The 17,165-nt window shown below is 46.1% G+C and overlaps 1 protein-coding gene and 1 long non-coding RNA gene across 3 annotated transcripts in view; one reads left to right on the top strand and one right to left on the bottom strand.

Moving 5' to 3' along the window:
• Positions 1–4,978, top strand: part of LOC142829098 (uncharacterized) — a 68,913-nt gene extending 63,935 nt beyond the window's left edge. Inside the window, exons 4-5 of the long non-coding RNA XR_012903366.1 lie at positions 2,690–2,794; positions 4,847–4,978. This is a non-coding gene — a long non-coding RNA (uncharacterized LOC142829098). The remainder of the gene's footprint in view (positions 1–2,689; positions 2,795–4,846) is intronic.
• Positions 1–17,165, bottom strand: part of SPTLC2 (serine palmitoyltransferase long chain base subunit 2) — a 150,914-nt gene that overhangs the window by 116,051 nt on the left and 17,698 nt on the right. For both annotated transcript variants that reach the window (XM_075926793.1, XM_075926794.1), the window contains exon 2: positions 9,258–9,452. In XM_075926793.1, coding sequence (XP_075782908.1) covers positions 9,258–9,452 — 195 coding nt within the window. The remainder of the gene's footprint in view (positions 1–9,257; positions 9,453–17,165) is intronic.

The raw sequence follows: 17,165 nt of genomic DNA, 5'->3' as shown, positions 1-17,165 counted from the left end.
GCTGGACATTGCTGCTAAATGTACCTTTACGGATTAATTAGAAAGGTTCTTCTTTAAAGCAAGGAGGTAGTCTAATATTACCATTAGATGTGCTGATTATGGGCGTAGGAATCTTTGATCTGCCCCCTTGGAGAAACACCTCTATTTTTTAGACTATGTTTTCGTTGTCATCTGCTTGCGACAGTTCATGATTATATTATGTACTTCCTCTCCCCATGTGCCCTATGGGTTACTCAGCCTTGTAGAAGTGAAGCACTGAAATGAAGCTTGTGAATGTGCGGATGAAAAACTCAGCCCCGATCCTGGGATAGTATGTCTGGCCACTATGGCACAGCAGTCAATTGGGACAGATAAGGGAACCAGGGTTGTCTGGGCCAGGCCGGAGCTATGACAATCACTCTAGCTTTGTGCTATTTTATTTTCTGTATGACTCGGCCCTGTAATGGAATTGTGGGGAAAAGCATATAGAAGACTCTGAGGCCAGCTGATCATCATGGTACTCCCCTTCCCCACCCCCCGGCCCATGGAGCCCTTGCCGAGTCCCATCCTAGAACAAAACTTGGAACATTGTGTGATGTTGTGAATAGGTCTATTTGTGCAAAGCCCCATGTGCAGAAGAGGGAATGTAGGGCTTGACTACGTATCTCCCATTCTTACTTCTGGTGAACTACGAGGCTTAAAGTGATCCATGGTGATGGTTTGGTTGTCTGAGAGGTATATTTCTGATAGGGTGATGTGATATTGAAGGCACCATTGTGCACTGCCACTGTGTTGTAGCCTCTCTGCAGAGGGGATAAAATCTGGCTCCACCATGGTGGTTAATGTAAAACATGAATGCAGTGTTGTCTGTGAGTCTTCTCACAGACTTGCCCTGAATCAATGGCAGGAAACATTCACATGCTTTTCACACAGCCTGAAATTCTAAGATATTGACATGCAGGGTAGATTCGGTCATCAACTACCATCCCTGAGTGCTGTGGTCACCCATGTGCGCACCCCATTCTTCTAGTCAGGTGTCTGGTTATGGTTACAGAAAGGAGCTCCCGCTGGAAGGGGACATCCTGAACATAGGGTGCATTCAGGAGCACAACCTAAGAGCGATTCTTTGACTCTCTGTGGGGCTAGGAATTTTTTGTAAGTGATACCTACAGTTGTAACTATGTGTTTTCGACCACATAGGGATCTCATGCGCAGCCCGGCATAGGGAACCACATATGTGGTTGCAGACATATGGCCCAGCAGTTGCAGGCACTGTCTGGTGGACACTGTTGGGCTGTCTAGGACTGTCTTTGTTAGTGTGGAGACAATTTGGAACCTCTGCAGAGGCAGCCATACCTGTGCATTTATGCAGTCCAGACTGGCTCCTATGAACTCTAACTCTTGGGATGGAGTCAGTGTGACTTGTGCATTTATTTGGAGACCTAGAGAATTGAAAAGATGTATTGCCTCTGCTGTGGACCAGATCACCTTGTGCTCTGATCATGCCACCGTTACGCAGTCCTCTAGGTATGAAAAAATATGCCTTTTTTCTAAGAGAGGTGATTGCAATGGCTAGTATTTTAGAAAAAAACTCTTATTGCTGCAAACAGGCCAAATGGGATAACCTAGTACTAGTAATGGTGGTTCTTTAATGTGATTCTCAGAAATGTTCTGTGTGATGGCTGGACTGAAAACATGAAAGTATGTATCCTGGAAATTGAAGGACAACATCCAATTTCTCTGTTCCAATAGCCCTCCACCGCCCCTGATTTTTTTATTTTATTTTATTTTTTTAGAATGAGAATATCTTGAGAAAAGCCCCCTTTCCCTTGTGACGAGCTGATACAATCTCTATTGGCCCCACTTAGAGTAGTCTGTTTACCACCTGCTCTAGCAAGGGCTTTGAAAGGGTTCCCTGAAGAGGGATGGAGAAGGTGTCTGGGTTGGAGGGACAGGAACGGAATGGTGAGGCTCATCAACACAATTTCCAAAAGCCAATGGTCTGAGGTAATAATGGCCCATTGTCAACAGCATGGCCTCAGGTGATGATGAAAGGTAAGAGACCCTTGGTATTCTGGGTCAACAACGTGCGTTGTCTAGGTGCCCTTGACCGAGGAGACAAATTTGCTGCTTGGCAGCTGCCTGAGTAAATGGTGTGGGTGGTCTGGGTGCATCTTTGCTGCGAACGTTGCTTCATACATGGCTGATCGAAAGCACGGTGTTGTTGCTAGAAGTATGGTTGATCATATCTCCTCTGTGGGCTATAAAGTTTGCGCCTATATGGGGGCATGTACATCCCCAGCATATGGCAAAGTGGTTCAGAAGTCCTTTCCTGAAAGAAGAACCTCATCGGTCTTCTCTACCAACAGCCTTTGCTTTTCAAATGGGAGGTCTTCCACTTTGCCCTGGAGTTCTGTTGGGACTAGCAATTGCCTCATGGCAATAGCTGTGGCTGAGAACTGGGCCGCTGTGTCCGTGACGTTGAGGGCAATCTGAAATCAGTTTTCAGAGGAATAACCCTCCTGCACGACTGCCTTTCAGAGTGGCCTTTTGGACCCTGGTAGATGTTGCATCAAGTTGGTCAGCTTTGTATAATTGTCATAGTTGTGGTTTGACAGGAGGGCTGCATAGTTCGAGATCCTGAGTAGCATTGTGGCCAAGGAGTATACCTTCCTGCTAAATATGTCCAATTTCTTGCTCTCTCTGTCAGATGGTGTATTTCTATATCGCAGAATCTTGGCCTTCTGTTGCGCTGCTTCCATGACCAAGGAATTCAGTTGTGGATGGTTAAAGAAAAATTCCAGACCTTTGGATGGTATGAAGTATTTCTTTTCAGCACGTTTACTAGTCAGTGGGGTGGAAGCTGGGGTTTACCAGATATCTTCCGCAACCTCCATGATTCCCTCATCAATTGGCAGCATGGTTCTTGCCTGATGCTAAGTGCGCAAATTTTTAAGGCGGCGATATTGTTTTCCCTGTTCTTCTGTCAAATGAACCTCTTGGCTCTCCGCAACACGTTTAAAAAATTCTTGGAATTGCTTGAGGTCATCTGGTGATGACATATCCCCTGGAATTACCGCATCATCAGGAGATGAAGACAAGAGATCAGTAGGAGAAGTGTTGGGTTGGCGATCTTCAGCCTCGGACAACTGACCCTCCTTGGGCTCCAACTGGTGCAACTGCTCTGTCGGGGTCTGAGGCAGCATGGTTGGAAGGTGTTGCTTCCATGTTATGGTTGGGAGCCAGTGGTGTCTAGGCGATCGATGGCAGCACGGAGACTGCTTGTGCGAGTATGACCGATGGTGATGATGAGGAGGATCAGGGCTTGCTGAGTGGCGGCAAGTCCCGCTTACCAGCGGTGCAGTTCTGCGCTCTGCGCCTGCACAGATTGCTCTGCGCTGACTCTTCGGGGGTGTAATGTACTCGCCACGAGCAAGTAGATTACATTGTTTGTCGAGCCCTGATATTGATCAGGGCTCGACAAATCGCTGAATCTACTCGCCTGTGGTGAGTAGCTTTCAGTTGGTCGTGCCGTGAGCCCCATTCACCAGCGCTTCACACATGCGCAGTTCCAGTCTTGAGCATGTGCAGTATTGGGCTGGCAAGTGGCTCTCGCCAGGGTTTGTCTTGCCCTGATGATGATAATAATGCGGTCTCGAGTACCGATAGCAGTAATGATCTGACCATGCTGGTGAGGACCACCTGAAGGACACTGCACTCCTGTGTCGCCTGTGATGTATCGACTGTGGAGATAGCATCAGAGAATGGGGATAACTCAACGATGGTGGTGGTGAAGGAGAGAACTGCCTTCTGTAATATCTTGTGTCTCTCTGCAGTGTTGTGAGATATGGAGATAGAGACCTCTGTTGAGAATATGGGCATGCCCTCTGGTGCTCAAGATACACGCTTGGCACTGGAGAGCTCGATGTCAGGGGTGTTAACAACGGTGCTGGAGAGAACGTAGGCGAGGGAGAACAAGAAAAGCGGCATGTGTCAGTTTTTGCTGCTGATTTCTTCGGTGCCGCCACCACATTGGTGCGCTTTGGTGTTGATGGACTCAGTGCCAGTGTAGGGTACACTGAGGCAGTCCATGGTATTTCACTTGTATTCACTGCATCCAGAGTGTCCAGAACTTATTCCCAACAGCCAGTTCCAAAGCTGGCGGGGCTGCTTATGATGGCGTGGGGGTATGGCTAGTTGATGCCTCCAGTGCCAACGCTGATATGGGTGCCATTGGTGCCTTCGCCATCAGCACTGCGGTTGGTGTCTCTTTCTGTTTGGCACTTGTAACCATCTTTGTACCGCTGGAGGTAGTGCCGGATGTTCCCTAATTGTCACCCGTGCTCACTCTACTGGCTGGAGTGGCCAGCAGAGAGCACATCGGGAACACCTTTATCCTCTTTTTGTGGGTTGTCCTTGGGGAAGATGCTCTCCGTTTCTGAGGTGCTGCTGGGTCTGAGGCAGCTGCAGGCAAGGTATTTGTGGGTTGAAGAGCCTTGTCAATCAATCATCCTAAGGCACATTTCCCTGTCTGAGGGCCCTGGCCATGACTTTTGAGCAATGCACACATTTCTGCAGCACATGCGTCATGTATTCTCTGTCTGGGTGAGGCGCATGCCTGTAGGAGGCTGGCATGGCTTCGTGGCGTGTCACATTTTTTAAAGCCTGGTAAGCCAGGCATTTTGGATGTGCTTGTTTTTGTTTGTTGTTTCTTCTTAAGGCGGCCTAAGGCAACGAACGGAATCCAACTGTGTTCGTTTAAAAAAAAAAACCCACAAACAATTTTAACAAGTATTAACAAGACTGACTAGAACTAACTATTTACAGGAATCCAAAACTAATTTTTACAACCGAATCTTTCTGACAGGATGGAAGGGAGGCAGAGCTCCATCTGCGACAGAGAATGGTTGAAAAGGACTGGCAGGAGCCAGACCGTGCGCAACAGATAAAGGGCACGAACAGCGCGAGACGCTAACCGTGCACGTGTAGTCTGGCTGACTACAGCCCTTGAAAATCTCCGATCTGTGGCGCCAGGATGAGCCTGACACCTACAATGAGCACCCCCAGAGACACTACTCAAAAGGAGAATTGTGGGTGTCGTGGGCAGCTCGAAGGGGAGCAACCTGTGTGGATAGTAAGCTCAAGGGCAAATCTGAGGAATCGTCTGCGAGCCAGGTGAGCAGACACATGAAAACGTGCATCCTTGAGGTCCAGGGTAGCTAGTCATGCTCCCATCTCCAAGGCTGGTATGATGCCTGACCATCTTGAAATGTTTATACTTGATAAGCTAGTTGAGTACATGTAGGTCCAAGTTGGCCCACCACCCCCTCCCCGATTTCTTGACAGCTAGAAATTGAGAAAAAATCCCCTTCCTCTGTGGTAGCTAGGTCCCTTCTCTATAATGCTGAATTGGAGGAGGCGCTGCGCGTTGTCCAGGAGAGGCAACTTATGAGAGAGAGGAAGGGGGTTGGTTTGGCAGACCTGCTCTGACCAGTTTGCCATATCTGGTCTGTATTCTTTCTAGGGCCCATTGATCCACGTTTCTGGGATTCCAGGCCAAGGAGAAAGCGGCTAGGCTGTTTTCAAATAGTTATGTGCTTGGTTGTATATGCCTTGGAAAAATCTGCTTTTGTACCTTCGACCGAACCTCAGTTTCACTGACATGAGGCCTTGGGTTGATGATTGCTCATTTGATGATCTGCGCCTAGTTTGACTCATACGCCCTTCGCTCTTATGGAGTCCTTGTTGTGTATCCCTTAATTGTCTGAACCTCTGTTCCTATTGTTTGTATTGCTTCTTCTTGGCTCCAGGCAGCTGTATCCCTAGGGTGTGGAGCATCACCCTGGGGTCCTTCAATGCATGGAAAGCTGAGCTTTGTTGCCTCTGCCGGAGCTTCTCCCCTCTTGGATGGGAGATGCTGGACAGCCGACGGAACCTCCCTGGGGAACCCAACAGCTGCACCATGACATCTGTCTCCTCTGTACTGTGGATGGCCTGAACCTGGCCGCTTGTCCGCTGTCTCTTAATGAAGCCTGCAACCTGATGTGATCTGAACTGCTCCCTCGCATCCTCTGGTATACATTGAATAAAGGAATGCAATGATTCAACCGAGTTGTGAGTATTTTGCCAGTAGGCCACCTGATTCGCAATGCACAGCCAGAGGGAGGAGGCTGAGGAGTAGACTTTCTTGCCCAGAGAGTCCAGCCTTTGTCTCTTTATGGTGGCTGTATGGTGGTGTTCTAGGTACTGCTGGTGCTTCCCCCTCTGGTTGGCTGCTTCAGTCATTAGTAAAATAGGGGAAGCAGGAGAGAAGAGGAGTTCGACCTCTGTGGAGGCGACATAATAGTTCTGATCTAGTGTTTATGATATTGGAAGCACCGATGCCAGAGTTTTCCAGATTAACTTAGCTGGCTCCCTCAATGGTTCGTTCCTTGGAAAAGCCAACGTAGTATGTTGAGGTAAACTGAGTATGCTCATGAGATCATATCTGGTCTCGTTTCCCTATCATGGAGTAAGAATAGCAAAATGCAGGACACTGTAGCACTTTAAAGACTAACAAGATGGTTTATTAGATGATGAGCTTTCGTGGGCCAGACCCACTTCCTCAGATCAAATAGTGGAAGAAAGTAGTCACAACCATATATACCAAAGGATACAATTAAAAAAATGAACAAATATGAAAAGGACAAATCACATTGCAGAACAGAAGGGGGATGCGGGGGGGGGGGGGGAGGAAGGAAGGTAAGTGTCTGTGAATTGATGATATTAGAGGTAGGGAGAGTGGGATGTTTGTGAGTTAATGGTATTAGAGGTGATAATTGGGGAAACTATCTTGGTAATGGGTGAGATAGTTCAAATGTTTGTTAAGTCCTTGTTGGAAAGTGTCGAATTAGAAGAGCCTGTGTCGCATCCTCCCTAAGCGAAACGCTGTCACAGTAGGTTTGGTCCCAGTCAGCTTGGATTCAGGAAGTCACATGAGCGGACTGTGCTCCAACAGCATAGCGTGCTGAACTACTGAGTTGGTACAGAATCCCAGGGTCCCAAGAGGCCCATGGCGGGGGGGAGGGGCATTGGTGGAGGCATCCACTGTGCCCTCTGCCCTTTCTACTCCCATCGTTGAGGCGCTCCCGCATATAAAGGGACTCTGTGCTGGCCCCTTGGCTGCTCCTCCTCGTCATGAAATCTAGCAGATATACGTGATGCTGGTGTAATGGAGAACAGGGGACCTCTAGCCTGTAGGGTAACATCAGTACCGACTAATGGTGAGCATGGTACCGATCCTACTGCAAGGGCTGCCCGTCACGAGCCTTGGAACCAGAGTAAGCAGAGGCATTGCTATGCAGTCCCATACAGCTGCCCGCATCGGTACCATTGGCGCTATGAAGTGCATCGGTACCGAGCGTGTGCTTAAGCATGGCATTCTGCTGCACTGCAGCTTGCCGGTTCCCCCACGGTACCGTTTCCCCCACAGGTACCACATTACTGCGTGGAGAACATGAAGTGTCGCCAGCGGCCCAGTGCTTCCTATTAGGATCACAGCTTCTCATTTAGCCGGAGCCCTCATCCTGCTTTTAAGAGCCTTACCTGGTGGCACTCTGATCAGCCTCCTCCGTTTGTCAGAGAGGCTGAAGCTCAGCGGGGGACCAGGAGCGTTGCATGCTTGACTCCGGGTCCTGCTCTGCAGCATGTCACTGAAAGGGAGTGCTCGTCCTGCCCTCCTCCCCAAGAGCGTTATCTCTACGGTGGGGTCAAATGAGGCTGCGACTCAGCCACGGTCTCCATGTGATGCTGCTGCCCCGAGAGCACGGGCGAGCTTGTACCAATGAGGGCAGAGACTGAGATGATGGTCTGGCCCGAGACAACACAGGCACTGCTTGTGCCTGTCTGCTGCTGCGATTGCCGTCCTGCACTCTGTGGCCGAGAGATGTAGGTAGAAATGTTGGGGGTTTTTTTTTCCCCCCCACCGTCTCTTCGGCAGGCAGGATGCAGCAAAGGCGCCCATGCGCCGCTTTGCCTAGTCGCCTTTCATGCTAGGTGTGTAGGCATGACAGTGTTACCTGCATGCTGTTCGCGAAGGAGCGGACCATGGCTGAAGCGGCCACGTGCCGCTTCGCCCGCTAGCTTTCCCTTTTCTGCTTCTTTATTTTTTAAATTCCCCCCCCCCCTTACTTTGGCATTTGGGAGACTGGTGGAAGTGCGACTGATGCCGGTGGCAGTAGAGAAGGAACTGAGGGATGTCTGCCAGCTCATGCCCAACTGTCACTTTCAGCAATAGTGCAATAGCGCAGCATGTGCTGGCAGCCAGAAGACTGCTAGCAGAGGTCTCCGGGCCAGGTGTGCAGTGGCGCTGACACTTAAGTGGAGTGCCCACGGGGACCCTCGAAGAAAAAGTCTTACTATCATCCGGAAGCCATTCAATAAAGTTTTTCATTTGGTCAAAGTGGTGGCATGTGTATTTTGCACAGTTGGTTATTAGGAGGGAGGCCAATGAGTAGGATTTCCTCCTCAGGATATCGAGTCTCTTCCATTCCTACTGTCAGCTCCTGTTGCATGGTCAGATGCTTCAGCTGAGTGAAGGTTGGTACCACTTGTGCTGTGTGTTGTGACTGCGCTAAGGAGTCTGCCCATACTCTGGATGCAGACAGTACTGAGGAGATCTCTATGACCTTTGTCGATACCGATTTTGATGGCACATGTAGCAACGGTTCAGAGCGCCTTTTGTAAACCATGACAAAAACTATTTAACAACAACAACTACAGTATTACATTTTTGAGTAATGCACGGAGCGCTGCTGTGCTGTGACCAAACCGGGAGCTGATGAGAAGGAACTGACAGGCAGTTGATGGCGTGCATGCATCGGTACATTTGCTATGATGCGGGCAATGCTGCACACATATGCCGCCCCTCGGGGGAAGGGGGTACTGCTGCTACAAAGTTCTGGTTCCAAGCACCCGGGCATCAAGACACCTACAGTGAAGAGCACACACGAACATGCCTCAAAGAAGAGGAAATAGTTATCAATGTGGACATTAAAATGGTCACTGGTTGGCCTCAGAATTAACACCTCATTGGGATTACTGAGGTAATTGATTAGCACCTCAGTGCTATCATTTCAAGCTGTCTACAGATTCATTTAACCAGCTGTACAAAGGCTTGTATTTGGGGGGTTCTTTGTGCATCTATTTGGACTACAAATAGAAACATTTTAAATTAGTATAGCTGGCTGACATCCCACTGTACACCAACTCAATCCCACCCAAGCCTATCCAGCAACTACCTTCTGTTCCGCTCTCTCTGCTGCATGGTGACACTTCTCAATCTTCCACTGTCGTAGAAAGTCTCGCAGATACCCAAAGAGGGTGAGAACACCATAGCCCACGTATGTTAGTACAGCAACCAGCATAGGTGTTTCTTCAAAAGCTTCATTAAAGGGTCTTTTATATAATCCTCCATTTTGGGCAATGTGATGAATCTAAGAGAGAAGGTTAAAATTGAAATTAGAATTTACTATCATGGAAAAAAAAATCTGTGTTCAGAGATCTTATGGCACCCACTCAGAGCACTGCTACGTTACAAATGTACAATAGTACTGGGGCAAGATTTTTTACTGAATTTAAAGAACCAAGCAATTTCAACCTGACTGTAATGCTTGAGTCAAGTACTACTCTTAATAATGGGCACTAGACCCAACTTCTAACCCAGAGGTGGGCAATAATTTTTGGTGGGGGATGTCACATTATTTAGTTTTAAAGATCATTGCTGCACCCATGGGACATGGGGGGGATAGTTGCCCCAAAGTCTATACAAAAGGGGCCCCATGTGAGGTGTCACATGAAAGCTTATGTTCTGCTGATTCTGTATATGCTATTCATGTACTTGTATAACATCTGTATGTGGAGTTATAAATATGTACTCTGTGTTGATGCTGGAAAATTCTCTGTCTGAGACAGACCAACAGGCAAAGAATGTTCAGCCAGTGGCTATGGTAATTAGCAAGATGACAATGAATCTCTAGGTGCCAATACACACCTGAGGAATGTGACTGATACCTGCAAACCAGCCAGGGTATAATAGCTGCCAGCATGTGAAACAGAGATAGGTCGCTCGAGCATGTGACCTGCTCTGACCAGGAGGATGCCAGGAGAGGTATGCAAGTGTCATGTGGCACCCTCCATCTTGTCTTCAGTTAAGCTCCTGATCCCAGATGCAGCCTTGCAGGGAACAATGAGCTGTAAAGAACCGTGGACGCATCCTGACACAGGATGTACAGAGACTTATAAGATAGCAGAAATGTTATAAACCGCTAAGAGCCTGCACTGAACTTGGTGATTCGATGCATGTAATGTATTCTCCTTACTCTCATGCTTTTCTTTTAGTAAAAAAACCTTTAGATTTTGGATTCTAAAGGATTGGCTCAGCATGATCTTGTGGGTAAAATCCAAAGTGTAAATTGATTGGGACCTGTGGCTGTTTTTTAGGACTGGAAGAACCCATTCGGGGTAGGTGAGATTGGGTTCTAAAACCCCCCCTCACCTGTGTGCAGGCCCGGGGCTGACTGGGGCATAGGAAGAGCTGGGGTATCAGAGGGGTTTTGCTTGTGAGGCTGCTGGCTGGCCAGACTAGCAGCTGAAGTGCTCCGTGTGACTGGTTTGTGGCCTATTTGGGAAAGGTCTCCCTTCTGGGGCTCTAAGGAGCCCCGAGTTTTGAGCAATTCACCCTGACCGGACACCCTCAGCTGTGCCCAGAACCGGGTTCATCCTGTCACGGGGGACCACTCTAAGGTCTTGGAAAGTGGTTAAGGGCTGAACTTTTCTGCGGAGGGGATGCAGGGTCTAGGATAGAGGCTGGTTGCATAAGGGTGCAAGGCGTAAGGGACTGGGATGCAGGAGATGGTGTGAGGTCACACAGAGTTTGGGTGAAGGAGGGGATTGTGACCTGGGTCAGCAGACTGGGGTGTAAGGTCAGGGAGTATGGGTGCAGGAGAAAATTCTGGAAGGGAATTGTAAACCTGGGAAAAGGAGGTGCAGACTGCAGAGGGTTTGAGTGGTGACCTGAGGCAAGGGAATGGGGTGCAGTATCTAGGAGAGGATAAGGGTGCAGGAGAAGATTGTGGCCTGAGGGAAGAATGCAGGAAGGGGTACACCGTCTGGGAAGGAGTTGTGACCTGGGGCAGGTGGGTGTAGAGGGTTTGGATGGTAACATGGAGGAAGGAATTGGGGTATAGGAGGGGAAGGAGTGCCAGAGACAAGCTCTGGTTGGGAGGCACTTACCTAAGCACCTCCCAGCCAGCAGCCTCACAGCACCGCCCCCCCGAGGCAGGCTGGACTGCCCGCCTGCTGCAGCCCCAGACCGCCTGAAGCTACAGGCCTGGTTTAAGCGGTGTGTGAAAAACTACTGCATGTTTGTATTTGGAGGGAAAGAGGCCAAATGTCAAAAGGGGACAATAGAGATCAGTGGCCAGGAGTATCTGGAGCCAAGATGATAAAGTTTTTTGATGTCAAAACACGTAGAACAATTCAGCATCAATCATGCCTAATCTTATGGTAGGGCTGGACTTGTCCCTCCGCTAACCTGAAAAAAATGTGCAATAAAGGGATGCTGTTATACTAACGACTGCTACCAAAGACAAACCACCCAGTCAATTCTTGCATTAAAAAGATGTTTTACTCTTCTCTGCTGGCACAAACAGGCTGAAAACTGTAGATTCTATTTAAATGCTCTCATGATATCATTTCTACTGAACGGAGAGCTGGTCTGTTTTTGCAAGGAAAGTCATGCTTTGTGAGAGGAGTGTCCACAAACTAAGCAATGATGATCTTAGTGAGACTTCTTGAAAGATAGCTTGTCAATTAAAACACGTTCAAAGGACACTGTGGCTTGCAATATGTCAAACCAACCTTCTCCAACTTATTTGAGTATGTTGTTTGCTTCAGTATCAAGATGTCACAATCTGACAAGAGCTAGAAAGGAAGTGTTCTAATAATCCATGTCCCACATATATTATCCACAGACTACAATGCACATGCTACACATTTCTGACACACTGCCCAGGACACGCTGAAGGCCAGACCCCTTAAGTCCTTATCTAGGCAAAGGTCCATTCAAATCAATGAGATTTATATCTATCGGGAATGAGTTAATCCTGACATTCTCTGTATGCAATAAGATTTTTAAAGCTTTTTTTCCTACCTATATTTGCACCTTTATACAAATTTGAGAGTGTGATTGTGTCTTCAAAGCTTTTTTTTTTTGAAAACACATCATGTGGCTGTGAGGAGGATGTATTTATAATCAATTTGCTTTTAATTACTACATCTTAGACTTAGGTTTTTATCCCAAATGAGTCTGCTTTATACAGCTGTTGTGGTTAACTTGGTACACTGAAAAAGACTTCCATTTACAGCTTTACTGTTCAATTTTTCATGAAGTTGTTCCTCCCAAAGAAGCAATTCTCAGCAAACTGATTTTAGGAGATGTCTCTGCAGAAAGAGTCAGCACATTCACTGCTGTCTGAAATAGCAATTAAGTGAAAACTTTCTTGAAACAACAAATGCATACTCCACAGAACACAGCACATAGCAGCAAGACCTTCAGGCAGTACAATTTTTAAAATGCTGACACCCTGACATTGAGAAATACTGCTCTACCCCTTTTCAACAAATTACACAGTAACACTGAATAGGTCAAACTCCTTAGAAACAAAAGCATGCCTTCCTTAAAGATGAGCAAGCTCCTTGGCCCAGGCACAACTTTCCCCATAACTATACACTCTAAGGGAATAAATGATAAGTTCTGATTTTCTAGGGATTTATGCAATACAAACCGTCTAGATATTGCTGCTGTGCAACCTCTGACATTCCTCCTGTAGAGCTTAGCAGGATGCTATGGACAGAGGTTTTCATCAAAATTTGAGAAGTGACTAGTTGCCCAACTTGGGAAACTTCACCAAAAAAATAATAAATTAGACAGCTCAGATTGGTTACCTAAATCAATCATTTCTGAAAATCTTGGTCTTTGTGTATTAAGATGAAATTACTCTTAAAAACTCAAGTTTTGGCAATACTTTATTAAGCTTTAGTAAAGACAAGAAAATACACCGTGTCAGACATGTTTAGTGATGGAACAGCTGTGATGAAGTAAAAAAATACAGGTTTTTATTTTCTCCAACATTATGCTATACCCAGATAAGTAGAGTAATTTGAAGTAAGCATGAATGAGGTCAGATTCGCCATACAAATCCCTTAACTCTACTACAATGAGAAATATTCCGTCTTTTAATTCATTAATTTTTCTTCCACCCATCAGAATTTCTTAACTACAGTATAATCCTCCCAACTCATTTTTAGGAACATGTCTCTCCTGAGATCTATGAGGGATCTGAGAGGAAATTTAACAGACACAAATCTTAACACAGAACCAGCAAGGAAAGGAAGAGAGGATCTGTTATTCAGCTAGTTTTAGATGTGAACAAAAAGGCTTTTCTGCCTTCCAAAAGCCTATTTAAGATAGTTACCTCTCTAATGCCCTTATTAATCCTCAAGGCAGATGAGGTCAGCTCCCTGCTCAGCCACTGTGTGCAATGACAACATCCATAGTTGCAAAGGACATAAAATGGGGAGCTTAGTCCTTGAGAGAAGGAAACCATTTTTAAGTAGTTTGTTCTAAGATTAACACTTCCACCACCTACCTTTACTTCACCCTGAAAGAACATCAATAAGAGTGTGTGCTGAATTTCTTTAAACTGTCACTCCCTCCCACTTGGAAGGGAATTGGGAGAATAATCTGAGTTCATCTGTTTGCCTCAAGGCTAGTCCCCTCACTATATCTTCATCCTAACAATTAACTAATCACATGTACAGACATAATTCCATTGGCTTCCCTCTCCAACAAGTAGAGACTTGCATCTTTATTCTATGATGCTATAGACTGAGTGAAGAGTGCTGAAGTCCTTGTCTACAACAGCATACAAGCTTCAGTCGAGCCCTTTCATAAGGCTCTACACAGGGGAATCATGCCTGTTTTCCAAGCATTCATCAAGTTGCCTATGCCTGCAAAACTTCGGCCAGCCCTCCAGCACTCTGTGAGTTTCTCTCAACTTTGCCAGTGAGAAAATGCTGAGGTCAACTAGGTCTCCTTCCTACACTCCTTGCTTTTTCTAGACATCTTGTTATTGCTTACTCTTTTGTAAAAGAAAGCATAGTAGTTTACATTTTTCAATCTTTGCTTTTTACTCTATCCACATTATGTAGCCCATTGCGCTTTAATTCAATTCCTTTTTAAGTGCATCATAGGTACAATAGTGATAGAGATGTAGCCGTATTAGTCTGGGGTAGCTGAAGCAAAACGCAGGACAATGTAGCACTTTAAAGACTAACAAGATGGTTTATTACCTCATTTATCTGAGTCTCCATTATCCATTTTAACAGAACCAAATGCTGTCCTTGCGACTGACAGTCTAAGCACCTCCAATTCTTTTGATTACAACAGTTTTTGTATTACCCCCTCCCCCAATCCTAATCAGATCAGAAACAGGGTTAGGCTGTGCTTAAAATTCACAGGGAGGCTTTTCCTCAGTAGATTTCAAAGTGCTATTTGTGGAGGAATGAGCATTACCACTCCCACTTTAAAGACTGTGAAACCAAAGATCAGAGAGATGACAGCCAACACTTGTAAATTAGCCTGGGCTCATGGGTTAGCTTTCCTGGTTATATGCAAGGACCACCCCCCCCCCCCCCCCCCCCCGCCTCTGGAGCCAGTGCTCACAAAGTTGGCTCCTCACAGGCAAATCACCTCCCACTCCCATATGTAAACATGTAACTGCTGAAAATTTCAGCAGTTACAGGTTTAGCAAAAAACTCCAAACAAATACTTTAACATCCTTATTGTAAATTGTCAAAACCTAAACACTTCAATCCATAATCAGACATTTTAAAGTTTCTTATTTTCAGAGGGGCTGAGCATCCATAGCTGTATCTGAAGTCAATGCAAGCTCCAGATTCACAGCACCTCAGAAGAATGTTAGCTACCTGCTCGAAGTCAGGAGAAAAAGATGGAACAGAAAGCAAGTTTCTCAGTTCCAAAGCCTATGGGGCTCACTGTATTAAAAGATAATTGCCCAGAAACTCTCTTGTCCCCTTAAGCTTTGATTCCTGTCAAGTTGCACTCCCACTCAGTATCTACCAGTGCCAATAATGATCCAACCAGTGGACCAAATTCAGTGATTAATCCTGGTCACATGCCACTTGAGGTACATTGCACATATGTTAAGAAAAGCTTTGAAAGTCTCCTTACCCTTCAATAATTATTGCCATGTCCTACATAGCAAAGCAACCTGGAGACACATGAAATAAGTTCAGGATTTACAACAAATTGTGACTGCAGGAAGAAAAAGTCTGGAGAATTCAATAAGTAATTAAATAAGGGCAATGTAAAGGCAGTATCTGTATATGTGAGAAATTCCATCGACTACTCAACTAGTAAATTAACCGATATTTAACATCCTTAATTGTGTAGGATCTTTCCTAAATAGCAATTATTACCTCATTGTTCAATAAACCTCCTTCAGACAGTTGTGAGGGGTGACACTCCCTCATGCTTGATCTCTCCCTCATGCTTGATCTCTTGTGTGGCTCCTCAGAAGTACAGCCTCCCTCCGACTTACGAACTGGTTACGGACCAAGCAATCGGTCGTAACTCTGTTTGTTTGTAAGTCAGACCCCATAGAGTTACATGCGACTGTGCTGTTCGTAAGCTCAGATCGTGTTCATAACTCGGGGTCTGCCATTTACGACAGCGGTCGTAACTGCGAACGGTTACCAGCTGTAGTTCAAATGCCACCCAGCTGATTTATCAGAGCACCCATAGCTAGGCTGTGTGTTTCTATTGGTGGTGCACATCTCAATGCACACAAAATTTCTTCCATGAAAGGATGAAAAAGATGAGAGGGAACACTGCTGTCAGGGTCCCACCATCTAGAATGCCACTTTAGTTTCTGATAGAAATGTAGCCGTGTTAGTCTGGGGTAGCTGAAGCAAAATGCAGGACCATGTAGCACTTTAAAGACTAACAAGATGGTTTATTAGATGATGAGCTTTCATGGGCCAGACCCACTTCCTCAGATCAAATAGTGGAAGAAAATAGTCACAACCATATATACCAAAGGATACAATTAAAAAAACGAACACATATGAAAAGGACAAATCACATTTCAGAACAGGAGGGGGATGCGGGGGAGGGGGAAGGAAGGAAGGTAAGTGTCTGTGAATTGATGATATTAGAGGTGGGGAGAGTGGGATGTTTGTGAGTTAATGGTATTAGAGGTGATAATTGGGGAAGCTATCTTGGTAATGGGTAAGATAGTTCAAGTGTTTGTTCATTCCCCCCACAGAGATTTCAACAACCTACACCCCACCATCAACCTCAGCCTGGACCATTCTACACGAGAGATCCACTTCCTGGACACCACAGTACAAATCAACAATGGAAAATTAGACACCACTCTCTACAGAAAACCCACCGACTCATACAGTTACCTACATGCTTCCAGCTCCCATCCAGAACACACCACACGATCCATCGTCTATAGCCAAGCCCTTCGATACAACCGCATCTGCTCTAATCCCACTGACAGAGACCAGAAGCTTCAGGATCTCTACCAAGCATTTATAAACCTCAACTACCCACCCGGAGAAATAAAAAAAGCAAATTGAAAGAGCCAGACGAATACCTAGAAACCATCTACTTCAAAACAGACCCAAGAAAACCAACAATAGAACACCACTTGTCATCACGTACAACCCCCAACTTAAACCTGTCCAACACATTATCAATAAACTACAGCCTATATTGGAACAGGATACCAGACACCAAGAGGCTCTGGGAGACAGACCCATAGTCTCCTATAGACAACCACCTAACCTCAAGATGATTCTTACCAACAACCACAGGACATACCACACTAATACCAACCCTGGTACCTTCCCTTGCAACAAACCCCGTTGCCAGCTTTGTCCACATATTCATTCTGCTGATACCATTATTGGACCTAACCAAGTGAGTTATAAGATCAAGAACACATATTCCTGCGCATCCAGAAATATAATCTATGCTATCATGTGCCGAAAGTGTCCGTCTGCTATGTACATTGGACAAACATCTCAGACACTTCGCCAAAGGATTAATGCCC

The sequence above is a fragment of the Pelodiscus sinensis genome, chromosome 4 (genome assembly GCF_049634645.1).
Source record: "Pelodiscus sinensis isolate JC-2024 chromosome 4, ASM4963464v1, whole genome shotgun sequence".
NCBI lineage: Eukaryota > Metazoa > Chordata > Testudines > Trionychidae > Pelodiscus > Pelodiscus sinensis.
This window is presented reverse-complemented; position numbering and strand designations above follow the sequence as displayed.